Source organism: Ctenocephalides felis, unplaced genomic scaffold (assembly GCF_003426905.1).
Source record: "Ctenocephalides felis isolate EL2017-DRISC unplaced genomic scaffold, ASM342690v1 CF-g0.4_SCAFFOLD_01170, whole genome shotgun sequence".
NCBI lineage: Eukaryota > Metazoa > Arthropoda > Insecta > Siphonaptera > Pulicidae > Ctenocephalides > Ctenocephalides felis.
Genome location: NW_020537324.1, coordinates 31354669 through 31366977, shown reverse-complemented (window position 1 = coordinate 31366977; position 12309 = coordinate 31354669). Strand labels below are relative to the sequence as shown.

The 12309-nt window shown below is 27.1% G+C and overlaps 1 protein-coding gene across 1 annotated transcript in view; it reads left to right on the top strand.

Moving 5' to 3' along the window:
• LOC113366474 (discoidin domain-containing receptor 2-like) overlaps nucleotides 1-12309 on the top strand; it is a 463043-nt gene that overhangs the window by 339092 nt on the left and 111642 nt on the right. Inside the window, exons 9-12 of the mRNA XM_026608082.1 lie at nucleotides 633-775; nucleotides 1230-1317; nucleotides 3997-4157; nucleotides 6373-6466. Coding sequence (XP_026463867.1) covers nucleotides 633-775; nucleotides 1230-1317; nucleotides 3997-4157; nucleotides 6373-6466 — 486 coding nt within the window. The remainder of the gene's footprint in view (nucleotides 1-632; nucleotides 776-1229; nucleotides 1318-3996; nucleotides 4158-6372; nucleotides 6467-12309) is intronic.

Sequence of the window (12309 nt, the reverse complement as noted above, 5' to 3'; positions counted from 1 at the left end):
GTAATAAATGGACGTATTAAATGAGGCACATTATACTTTTTCTAATTGATCAACTATTATCGTTTTTAAATTTATATTACTGTCCATTATTATCTTTTGGTTTTCCAGTCAAAATGTGTCTTTTCTCGATTTCATAAAAATATAACAAATACAATTTCAAATTTTGTTTCTTTGAATCAATTTTAATTTTAAATTAAGACGATATTAGGACAGAATATCAACGTAGTGAACCTATTCAACAAGTTTGTTGGGTCATGTCTCATATTATGATTTTTTTTAAATTTTGTATAATACTGAAAACTTATAACACAACGGAAAACAATATCTGAAATCTATAAAACATCTAATAATATAAAATATTAAAGTTTAATGTGTTTTCCAATATTTTATATTAATATAGATTAGAACATTTATAATGCAATAATAGAATTTTTTGTTAAATATTCACCTTGAAGATATTCATATTCAGCTCTTACTTTAACAAATGATTCAAAAAAAATATAAATAAATTTTACTTATGTTTGAAATTTGTGTGTCGTGTTATTGTTTTCCTATCAGCACTATAAGTCCTATTTTTTTACCTACAATTATTTCAAAACCTAAACTGAATACTATGTTTATTCTAATTACAGTACCAATATATGGTAACTTTAGCGAAGAACCAGACGAGCCGGTGAGTTCCGAAGAAATTCCGGAACCTACTTTTGATACATTACCAGATCTACAAATAAATAACGGGCAAGAACCGAGAGAGGATCCTTTTCAACGAGATGAGGTAAAATATTTTAATAAATTCTGTATCCTAAATGTTATTTTTAATTATGTAAATGAAATGAATTCGTGAAATGAATATATAATTTATTTGAAATTTGTTGAAAATAATTATATAATAAAAATAGATTTGATATCAAGCACACTGACTGAACGTATATTTATTCTGTAAACTATGAACGAAATATACTATAAATTAAAATAATGTACTATAAGCACAATATAATATACATACCACAATATAATATACATTTGTAAATATTTTCTCTGTAAAAACACGATTTTTTGTTTCAAATGAATATGCAGAATTACCATTTGTCCACATATTATTTGTCAAGTAGTAGCAGACTAATTTTTCGTAAATATTTTTTGATCTAAATAATGATATATAAATTAATGTAACTATATACTGAATATTCTGGTCATTAATTTTCATTATATCTATTTATTTTACTTAGGTTTTTACACCTAGATCAGAAGGAAAATTACCTCAAGAGAAATTGAAAGTAGTCAGCCAAGGTGGTGCTATGGGCAGGAGCCATTCAAGTGAGTTTGTTTTAGATACATTTGAATATTTTGACTAAAATAACACATTTTTGAATATCACTTTTCCATTACAACGTTTTTTCCTAATTTGTAAGATATTTAAAAAAATCGGCATATTAAAAGAGAGTAAAATCTGTATATAGAGTAAGGTTGCTCAAGTTGTATTACTACCTAAGTAGTACTGCGGCTAACTTAATCTGATAATATAAATTACATCATCGTACTGGTAAATAAAACTTTGTTGAGTAGAAAAACGTTTACAATTGAAAAGATGGCTTACTTTTTGTAAAAAAATGTCATTAGTTTTAATTTCATACTTCAGAGACCATGTAACTTAAGTCGGACATGGAAAAAATCATTTACTCGTTCAGAATTATAGGAGAGTATTTTATGAAGAGAATGATGATTAAATATAATTTTCCAAAATTATTAGTTGGTGTTATCAAGAACTGTATCTTCATACACGGTCTCAACATCATTTTTAGCACCAAGATACTTAACTATCTCTTTATGGTAACATTTTTTTCATCAAGTTATTGCATTATATAATCCAATAGTAATGTTAGGCCTAATATCGTTTTGGTGTTGTATTTTCCTGTAATTAATTCAATTAAGATAATTTATTTTCTGTAATTACTAAATATGCAGAAGTGTCAACACAACAGCTCATAGAACTGATGAGTTCTGCTTGCTCTTATAAAATGATAAATAATATTTTTTTAAGTGCATTTTAAGTGCATTTTAAGTGCAATATTGCAAAAATTTTTGGGTATTGACCATGACAGATGATGTCATGATCTGTAGTTTAATTTTAAAAATTCATCAAAATTTGAAAAATATGAAAGTCAAAATTTGTGTCAAAAGTTTAATTTCGTCAACGTTTTCGCAGAAAACGACTAAACTGATTCACTTTGAATTAAACTCAATAAGGAGGATCTTTGAATAGGTTTCCGAGAAGATCGGCCAAGCCGTTTCTTTGAAGTTAGTAAAAATTACTAACTCAAGTTCATGGATTTGTTCATATTCAAAGAAATTACTTAATGATTATCTGAATAGACTTTTCATATCTGTGTCATCTAAACGAGCAGTACACAAAACTTCTCTCGTTATGTACAAAATTTTGGTATATTATATGATTTTTAAAGGTGAAATAAATTAAATAATTAAATCTTCATTGCTTTATATATTTTTGATATATTTGTATCAGATTTGGAAAAATAACGCATAGGAAATTAATAAAACATTTTAAAGTTTATTGATGCTTATTAGTACAAATTATGATTTTCCAAATTTTCAATATCCATTTGTGACCAAATAATATCATATGACGAACCGCAAGGAACTTAATTAAATGCTCAAAAAAAATGATTTTGCATTATTGTGATGCCTTACAAATGTGAATATATTAATAAAATTGATATAAAATATAATCGTATAAAATATAAAAAAATTAGTTAGGTTGAATTTAACCTTTATAGTTGTGACTGTAAGAAACACTGATTTTACTGGAATAAGCTTTATATTTATTGCAAAGTTCTTATTACACTAAAATAATTTGTTACTAATTTTTACTTGATTGAAAAATTTATAGTTTTATTACTTATTTATTATACATGTTGCTACGCGGACTTTAAGTAAGTCCGATCAAATTCTGTACTACCCTCCTACAGGGTTGTAACCTTCCAGTATAAATGCTCAATGCCATGAAGATTGCCATTTTCATGGTCAATATAATAATATGAAAATACATCGAAATAATATGTCTTAATTTAAAATTAGATTTTTGTAATGATTGATGTTTAAGGGGCACAACTAGTGTAACCGCCTAAAAAAAAGGTGATTTTTGGGAATTTATATTAGAAAAACTACTTTATGAATCATTTCAAAATTTTAGGAATATGTTTATACAACATTTTTCATACATTTATGAAAAAAATTAAATGTTTAAGTTATCGTCGATCTCCAACGGCCCTTCCAGAAAAAGGCCCTTTACTGCTGTAGTGATTCCGGCCTTCTACGTGGATGAAATTTAAAAAACAAAAATTCTCGTTAAACTAGATAATATTGTCTGTAAAATGAACTACGATAAAGAAAAAAAATCAAAAATTGACAAAATGACGGCGTTTTTTTAAAAAAAGGCGAATTTTACCCAAAATTTTGGTCGTTTTTGGACTGCCAAAATTTTATTTTTAATCCGATCAATAAATCAATAGTTCATTTCACGAAGAACTATATATAGAATATATAAAAAAAATTGATAGTTATCGGATCATTTGTTTTTGAGTAATCACTGCAGCAATTTCGGAAAATGCTGTTTCGAGAAAAAGGCGTTTAAAGATAAAATGATCGTTATACTATATACTATATATATACTGTTTAAATGGCTGTGACTCAAAAACTATTTAAGATATCAATTTAAAATTTTGGTATGTTATTGGTAAAGGCGTTAACGTATCGAAATAACGAAAAATTGAAAATTCGATTTTTTGAAAATTTCACACTAGTTGTGCCCCTTAATTCAAATCACTTTGCCAGATTTTAACCTAAAAAAATTAATTATATTGTTAAATCTGGAAATTATAATTGAATGTAATAGATCGCAAATCAATTAGTCACTAATATAGTAATGTCAATATGTAAAGCTCTACATAAACAAAACTGATGTTCTGATTCCGACAGTAAATCCTCAATTATCGAACGATGGAGATGACCAGAGGCACTTCATGGGTTTGGTAATCGGAGCCCTAAGCGTCATTATACTCTGTCTTACCGCAGCTATCTTCTTAATAGTACTTAAGTCTCGGAAATCTGCAGATGGAGATTGCACTGGTGTTGCGAAGGTAATTCCGACTTGATTAAACATATTACTTACTAATTCTTTGTGGTTTATAAAACAAACAGATTTGTAATTCTAAATACCCTGTTGCGAATTTATAAAAATAATAGTTATTTCAAGAATGAAATTTTATTTAATGAAATTTTACCAAAAATTATTATTTATTTTAATTTTTAGTTCAAATTCTGTTGCTCTATAGAAGTTCAAGAATGATATTTTATCTTAAATCAAAATTATTATAGTTTTTAATTTTAAGCCATTTGATAATTTCATGAAAATAGCAAACAATTCAAAAATACGTTTTATTTCAAATCATTATTATACTTTTATAATTTTAAACTATGTGCTTCACATTTATAAAAAAAAAACAATTAAAACATAAAATTACACAGGCCTAGAAAACGACTTTAACCATTATGCAGAAGAATCACTAGATCACATATATGAATTTTTTACCAATACTTTAAAGTTTCAGTCATTTCTGCTTTTGGAGTAAAAGCATAAACTTTTTAAAAATCATATAAATCAAATTACACGAACTATTTATATATGCCGATTTAATATTGTGTGAAATATTTAGTGTATTTCCATAAAGAATTTTTATGTACCACATTATTGTGTTATTTAAATAAGTAACCATTTAAAGATGGTGTCAGAATAAACTTTTGACTATAAAATTTTTAAAAAAAGATCAGCTCTATTTAATTACTGAGATCTGCTCATTTTTATTATAAGAAATTTTATACTTAGTTCTTTTAAGAAATTATTCTTAATCTTTTATAAACAATTTTATTTGTTTTCTTTCTATTAAAACATTTTTATTGTGCAAATATAAGAATATAATGACTACATAATTTATATTAACGTGAATTCTTTCAACCATATCTGTGAACTTGCACCATGCTGAATATTTTGTTTGATTTTATATAGTTATTCGATTGTAACACATTTATAGTTAATCTATTCCAAAAATTATTGAAATTTTCACAAAGTTTAAGGTTAATGATTATCATTATAATAGTGCAAAAACACAATTTTCAGAAAACTTAACCTCGACTTAAATTCTTTTGAACATATCTCTGAACCTGCAATATTCTAAAATTTGTTCAATTTTATATAATTCATTTTTAAGCATGTACGCTTGAGCATCTAAGCATTATAGTTACTTCATTATATTGTTTTTATTTTCTAATTTCTAATCTATACCTAATTCATTATCTCACTTACTAAATTTACTGTTTTTTCATTGAATTTAGAAAAATCCAAATTAACCTCTACAAACTCTTTTCTATTATATCACACCTCCACAAGAAAACTGACACAACTCAAAAAAAAAAGAGTGCGCGTAAGGTTCACACGCGATTGAAGTAAAACTCATTTAAGTTACAGTAGGTACAAGATGGCATTTAAGTAAAAATAAAAACATCATACAACAATTTTGTATAATGTTTATTGGTAATATGGTAACACACGTGATGCACACATTTATTAGTGTCAATCATTATACACATTTATATAATGATAAATTATAAATTATAAATTATATATTTAGCATTAAAAATATGTATAATATTTAAAAACAATAATGTAATTAAAGTCATACTTCAAATATGACATGATCGGTTTGTCATTGTAATTACCATTTAGAAATGAATCTTCATTAGAGAAATGAAGTAATTGCTGATTCATAAAATCTATAATATTCGTTCACACAGTGGATTATGTTATACAAAGCCTAAACAAATATTATTTTCGCAACTTCACTTATGATGTAATTGTGTTTGAAGAACTTGATGTAATTAAAATTAACATACATTCATTGACTGCTTGTATTTTTTTTTACCTTTTTGCTGGCGATATAATCTCATTCTTTGAACATCTGTAATACTTTTTTTGCAAGTTTACTTTTTTGTCTTGTTACTTGCGGTGAAACGCTATGTTGTTTTCGGAAATTCGATTATAATTTGTTATCACCTAAAAATTATTGAACTAATGTATTTCATGACGTTTGGCGCATGTATGAAAATGGTTTTTGAATATTACGCAATAGTCTATTGATATGCTAAAATATAAACTAATTGACTATATCATGATTATGGACCAAGTCTATATCGTATAATTAAATCCATGAATTGTAAAGTAATTTAGAAAATATTATACAATATTTTTAAAATTATGAGAATACATATTATAGAATTGAAATTATTTTATTATTACAGATACCTCGGGAAGACTTTCAGCAGCCACCTTTATTACACGAGCCATATCCTTTGGCGCCAATGGATGTACGGCGAAACGATTCTGATTATACAGGTCAGTTTGAATTTAATTTCTGAAAAATTTTTTTTTAATGATTAAATTACTATGATGATCTTATGCATTCATATTCTTCGCTTTCTTCAACCTTATTTACTCGCATTTTACCGTATACCTATTTATTTTATTAAATAGATTGGTAATGAACATATCGTTCTAATCTGCAATTAAGAGTTTGATGATAATTCAGTTTTAGTGTCATTTTAATTTTTTTTTTTAATTCGAAGATGATCATATTTTAGTTTTTCATCATGTTCAAGTAAAAATTTTACAAAAATATGGAGCTGAAGATTGCTATATAAAAATAAGATACTGCTAGATAGATATCGGTGAAAATAATCTCTATTTATCAAGTATATACTTAATATATAAAAATGATAAATAAAACTATTATCGAATATAACACGTCTGAAAAAAGGCTTTATAGTCTACAAAAAGCAATATGATAACATCATTTATCATAGTTGTCGCGAGGGCAAAATCACTAATAATATACAGTAAAAGTGTTGAAAAAGAAAGATTTTAACGAAACTTTGCTGGTTATGATATCATAGCAAGCATGACTATATTTGCAATATATTCGTAAAGTTTGAATTCGTAAAGTTTGTTTAAGATATTTTGTGAAATCTTGAATGAACAACTTTATGCCCATTTGCAAAAAGTCGCTACCCACTCATAATTTTTATATAAATAACATGAATGGCGAATCAATATCCAAAATTAGTCGAAGCAAAGTAAATCGAAGTCAATAAAAATACTATTACTATTACTAATAATTTCGAACGGATTTTTTTTTTGTCAGAATCTGATTTGCAAGTTTTGTGTTTTGTCGACGTTTCAAATGAATAGTTTCTCAATAGTTTGATACCAAAATTAGAAAATGAATTTGTGAGTGTGTGAGTCAAAATTTGACAACTCCTCAAAAATGTAAAAGTTATTTAACTACAACATTTTCCCTAAACTTTGCAATGTAGAGCAATAAAAATTATCCACGTTTTCACCAAAATTTCTGAACCGTTTTCGAAAAATCAATGGTACTGCTCAGTTTTATGTAGAGGTCCGGTAGTTTCTTTGTAATTATTTGTTGATTTTTATGATCGTTAGGATTAAACTTTATAAAAAGATAGAGTTCATGTTTTTCAAATATCCTAAAATATTACAGTCCAGCGAGAAATATAGTTATATAAATTTATTGAAATTAGGAATAGTGGACTGGGTCATAATTTCAAAATTCGATAGTCATAATTTTTGAAGATGTTTAATTAGGATTCACATTGATCAAGTATATTTACATATATATATATATATATATATATATATATATATATATATATATATATAATATATATATATATATATATATATATATATAGCGGTAAGTTCATGCAACTTTCATACGGCAAATTCTTACTACCATGGGTTTATGGCTGTGACTTAATACTACCAATACCTACTTATATTTTACGATTCGAAATATACTGAATTTCATTAAAATCATTAAACGTAGATGCAGTTGCGATGTATAATTTAATTTCCGCATGTATGCATATTACATTTTCAAAAGCAATTTCAAACAAGTTTAATCTCCAATGAAGTATCTACGTAATCGCATGACTAATGGCTCCATTAACAAGAAAGTAGACCGACGATAAAAGTCTTTACATTATTAAATACACTGAATCACATATTCTCGAATACCTACTTTTGCTTAGGTGATATTAAAGTCATATGTTTCATTCTGTATTTAAATAAAATGATAATGAAATCGTTATGATAGGAGATTGATTTTAAAATATTTATGCAATATTAAAGTCACATGTTTCATTTACTTTCTAACGGAAAAGTTTAGATCACATTTAACACAAAATGGCCAAAAAGTTGAGATCAAAATTGGGAAAACACTTGTATATGAGATCTGTCCTAATTGTCAAGCAAATAATTAAACTTTAGTCGAATTTTTTTTAAAATGGATGCAACGATTACCAAAAGTTAAAAATCATTTGACGGAACTCGGTGAAAACTCTGGATGATCACAAAAACGTTTCACATTAAAAAATACTAGTTGAAAGTGGCATTTTCCTCAAGGTATGTTACATGAACTTCCCGAAATGTGTAATAATTAAACTGATCGAAATTGAGATTTAGATATTTAGATAAAATGTTCAAATGTTTATTTAGAAAATAAGGTTTTTGCTTACATTTAAATCTAAACATTCCGATTTTCAATTGATTTTCAAACACATTTAAATTATTTGTAATTATATTAATTACAGTGCACAGACACGTGCTTATGCCCTGAAGTTGAAGAATATTATTCAAAATTTTATTCAATTTATATAATTCGACCAATTTTAGGACTATTTAGTGCATGAACTTTATCGCCACGTTATATTTCATGAAAAACATCAAAATATTTTTTTGAGAAACTTAATAATTTTTTTTGTGAAATATTAAGCATTTGCTATAAGGAAATACTGTGCAATCTAGTCCTTGATAGATATTATTTAATCATTTAAATAAATGGTAAACATGTTTACACAACAGAGAAGTTTTGTAGGCTCCACACTTACTTTTTTTGCTAATTTCAAAGATATTTGTAATGGCTTGGCCGATCTTTTCGCAAAGCTAATCAAACAACCAATATCCTACAAACAGTTTTTAAATTTGGGCTAAAACGTGGGCACTTTTTTGCTATTAACAAAAAACGGCTTGGCTGATCAAGTTCGACAAACGCTAATCCTCATGGCTTCTAAGTTTATAAATCGGCTCAGTCGTTTTTGAGAAAACGTCAAAAATCCGCTTACACATACATACTTTTTCCAACTTTTGTCTCATTCGATTCAGAATGGCTTTGAAACGTCGAGAAAACATAAAATTAGTAAATTTTTGGCGAAAACATAAACTTCTCATTCAGTAAAAATGTGTTTTCAGCTATTTTGTTAAAATTTGTCACCTGTTATTTTTACCCTATAGGTTGGGTAGAGATACAATGTCTTATTTCACGAAATAATAAATTATTTAAACAGTGCAAAATAAAAATTTTATAATCAGGTTTTTTCTGTGAGTAATATTTACCAACAGAGATGGAATAACTATTAATTCAACTTATCTCTTGTAAAATTACTACTTTAATTTAATTTTTGAACTATTTCTTCTTATTCTATCTTATTGTTTATGGAGAGGATTTCCGTGAATAAATAATTGTTGTTACACTTATTTGTTTATGAAAAATCATGACATACTTAATCTGACTTGGAGCTAATTTGCTCCAGTTTATATAGAGGTTATATATATTTTTATAGAAGTTACATATATAAAATGTATATAAAAAAACTGTTGAGTATATCTTAAAAATAATAATGCATCTTTTAAAACAATTAAATAACCTATAGGTACTTAGAAATTATATCCAGACTTCACAAACTAAATAAAAAAGCTCAAAACTAAAAAAAACTTCCGGCAAAATAAAATACTATTGCTATTAGTGTTCTTGCATGGGCATTTATCCCTTGTTAGCGACGTCGGAAGAATTAAGATGGCTTATTACATATCTTTAGCTTTCTTTTTTAAAATAGTATAGTTAAAAAAATCTGTACTTTAATTGTATTTGACATAATAGTGGCGAACTTTTTTACCCGCGGTTCTTTAAGCCCCGCTCCACCCTATATTTCAATATTGCTACAATATGTGTGGCATCCAATTAGTGAAATGCAGTTTTGGAATAGCTCAAGATAAATGATGATACATTTCAATGTGAAACAAAATAATTTAAAATAATTAATAATAAGATGAAGAATAGTAATATATGTTAATGCATGACAGATTTTCTGGTCTGCAAATAGTGAAATTTAGCATTAGAATAATATCTCAAGTATAACTAAATTCCATCTGAAAATAGTAAAATACAGTAATAATAACTCGAGATGAAAGATGATATATTTCAATCTAGTACAAAATCTCTGGTCTGAAAATGGTGAAATACCGTATTAGAATAATAACTTAAGATGAAAGATAATAGTTTATTTCAATGTATTGCGAAAATCTCTCTCGTCTGAGAATCTGGCTTGAATTGGAAAACTTCCAAGTAGCTGAACGGTGAAAAAGAACAGTTTAAACTGCCATCCGAGTATACATTTAACTCTCTACTCTACGTAGAGAGTTGGAAGGAGCGAATGTACCGGGCACCGTGTACCGTATATCGACGGCAAAAGAGAGAATAAAGTACACGAGCTGACACGTGTTTTATTGTTCAAAATGGGTCCTGCGAGGAACGAGACTTACATCGCCAAAGACGTGACTTAGAATTCGATTGCCGATTCAAGTCCCCGATATACCCGATCTGCCCGATCTGCCCGATCTACCCGACTCGACGAATGTCCAACCGAACAAAGACATCTAATTTTTCAGTTTGTCGCCGCTTGTCAAACAATGAAACGCTGTAACATATTAACTATTTCTTCTAAGAGATAAATGATGTAATTCAAATCCATTATTAACTGCTGGTAGATGAAGTTTATTGAGTCTTGAACGAAAAATATAATTTTTGATATTTTTATGATTCAAGAGCCTGATGATTTTGATACAATAACTTATGGTGCATAGTTTGTGTCTTTTTTCCTTCACATTTTTTTTTTTTTTTAAAAAAAGTTTAAACATTTTTGAGAACATTGAAAAAATTAGATTTTTGTGAATTTTGAAAAAAAATGACTTTTGAAAATTTAGTTTCTTTATATTTTTAAATTTTTTAACCTCTTTTCAAATCAATCGAGCCGAGTTATTGTTTAAGAGACCAAATATCAGAGCGCGTAAGCGCTTTGCCACAGTCTAACGTATAAACATTGGTACAGAACTCATAGAAATATAATCAAAATTCATTTTCATTAGTAAAATGACTAAAAAATGTGATATGTGCATTTGTCTAATGATCATTTAAGACCGCCCAATGAACCGTTAGACTTGCCTTTCCATGAATTTAATTAGTTTATTTCTTTAATACAAATAAAGTGTTTTTTGAATCATTCAAATTGAACTATCCCCTTTTCTCAAAAACTGAATTATGATTTTTGGCACTTCTTCCCCCGTATCTTCGAAACTGCTGGACTTGCCCTCGCCAAAAACTAATCTGCACGTCTACTTATCAAAGAGAATCAAATGTTTTTTTAATTATTCAAATCGGGTAATTTGTGTTCACTAAATTTGTGTCTACACACACACACACAATCCATTTTTTTAAAGTGCGCCAAAATGTTCAGAAACTCTTGAAACGTAAAGATATATAAAAAATTTCATTTCCGATTTTTTGCTATTACTATAACTTACCCTACGAAGGATTCAAATAACTAGTTGAAAGTGGCATTTAGCCTTGATGCAAGCTGCAAAAACTTTCCGAAAGGTGTAATAATTAATTTTATCAAGCGAAATTGAGAGTTCGATCTTTAGATAAAATTTTCAATTTTTTATTGCAAAAATGAAGTTTTCACTTTCGATTAAGGTTAAACGTTGCAATTTTTCATTGATATCTCTCACACATTTAAATTATTTGTAATTATATTAATTATAGTGCATAGACAAGTGCTTGTATGTACACGTGCATAAAATTGTAACTTATTATTCCAAATTTTAATTAATTTATATAATTCAACCACTTTTTGTAGGGCTGTTTAGTGCATGAACTTTACCGTCATTTTAAATTTCATTAAACATATTGAAACATTTTAGATTTTTTTTAATTTATATTTAGTTAATTATTAATTTAACTTCTGTGAACGCCTCGTGAACCTAACGGCGATTTCCCCTTGTCGAAGCTATTCCAATAGCTTTTAGTTTTGGGAAATCGATTT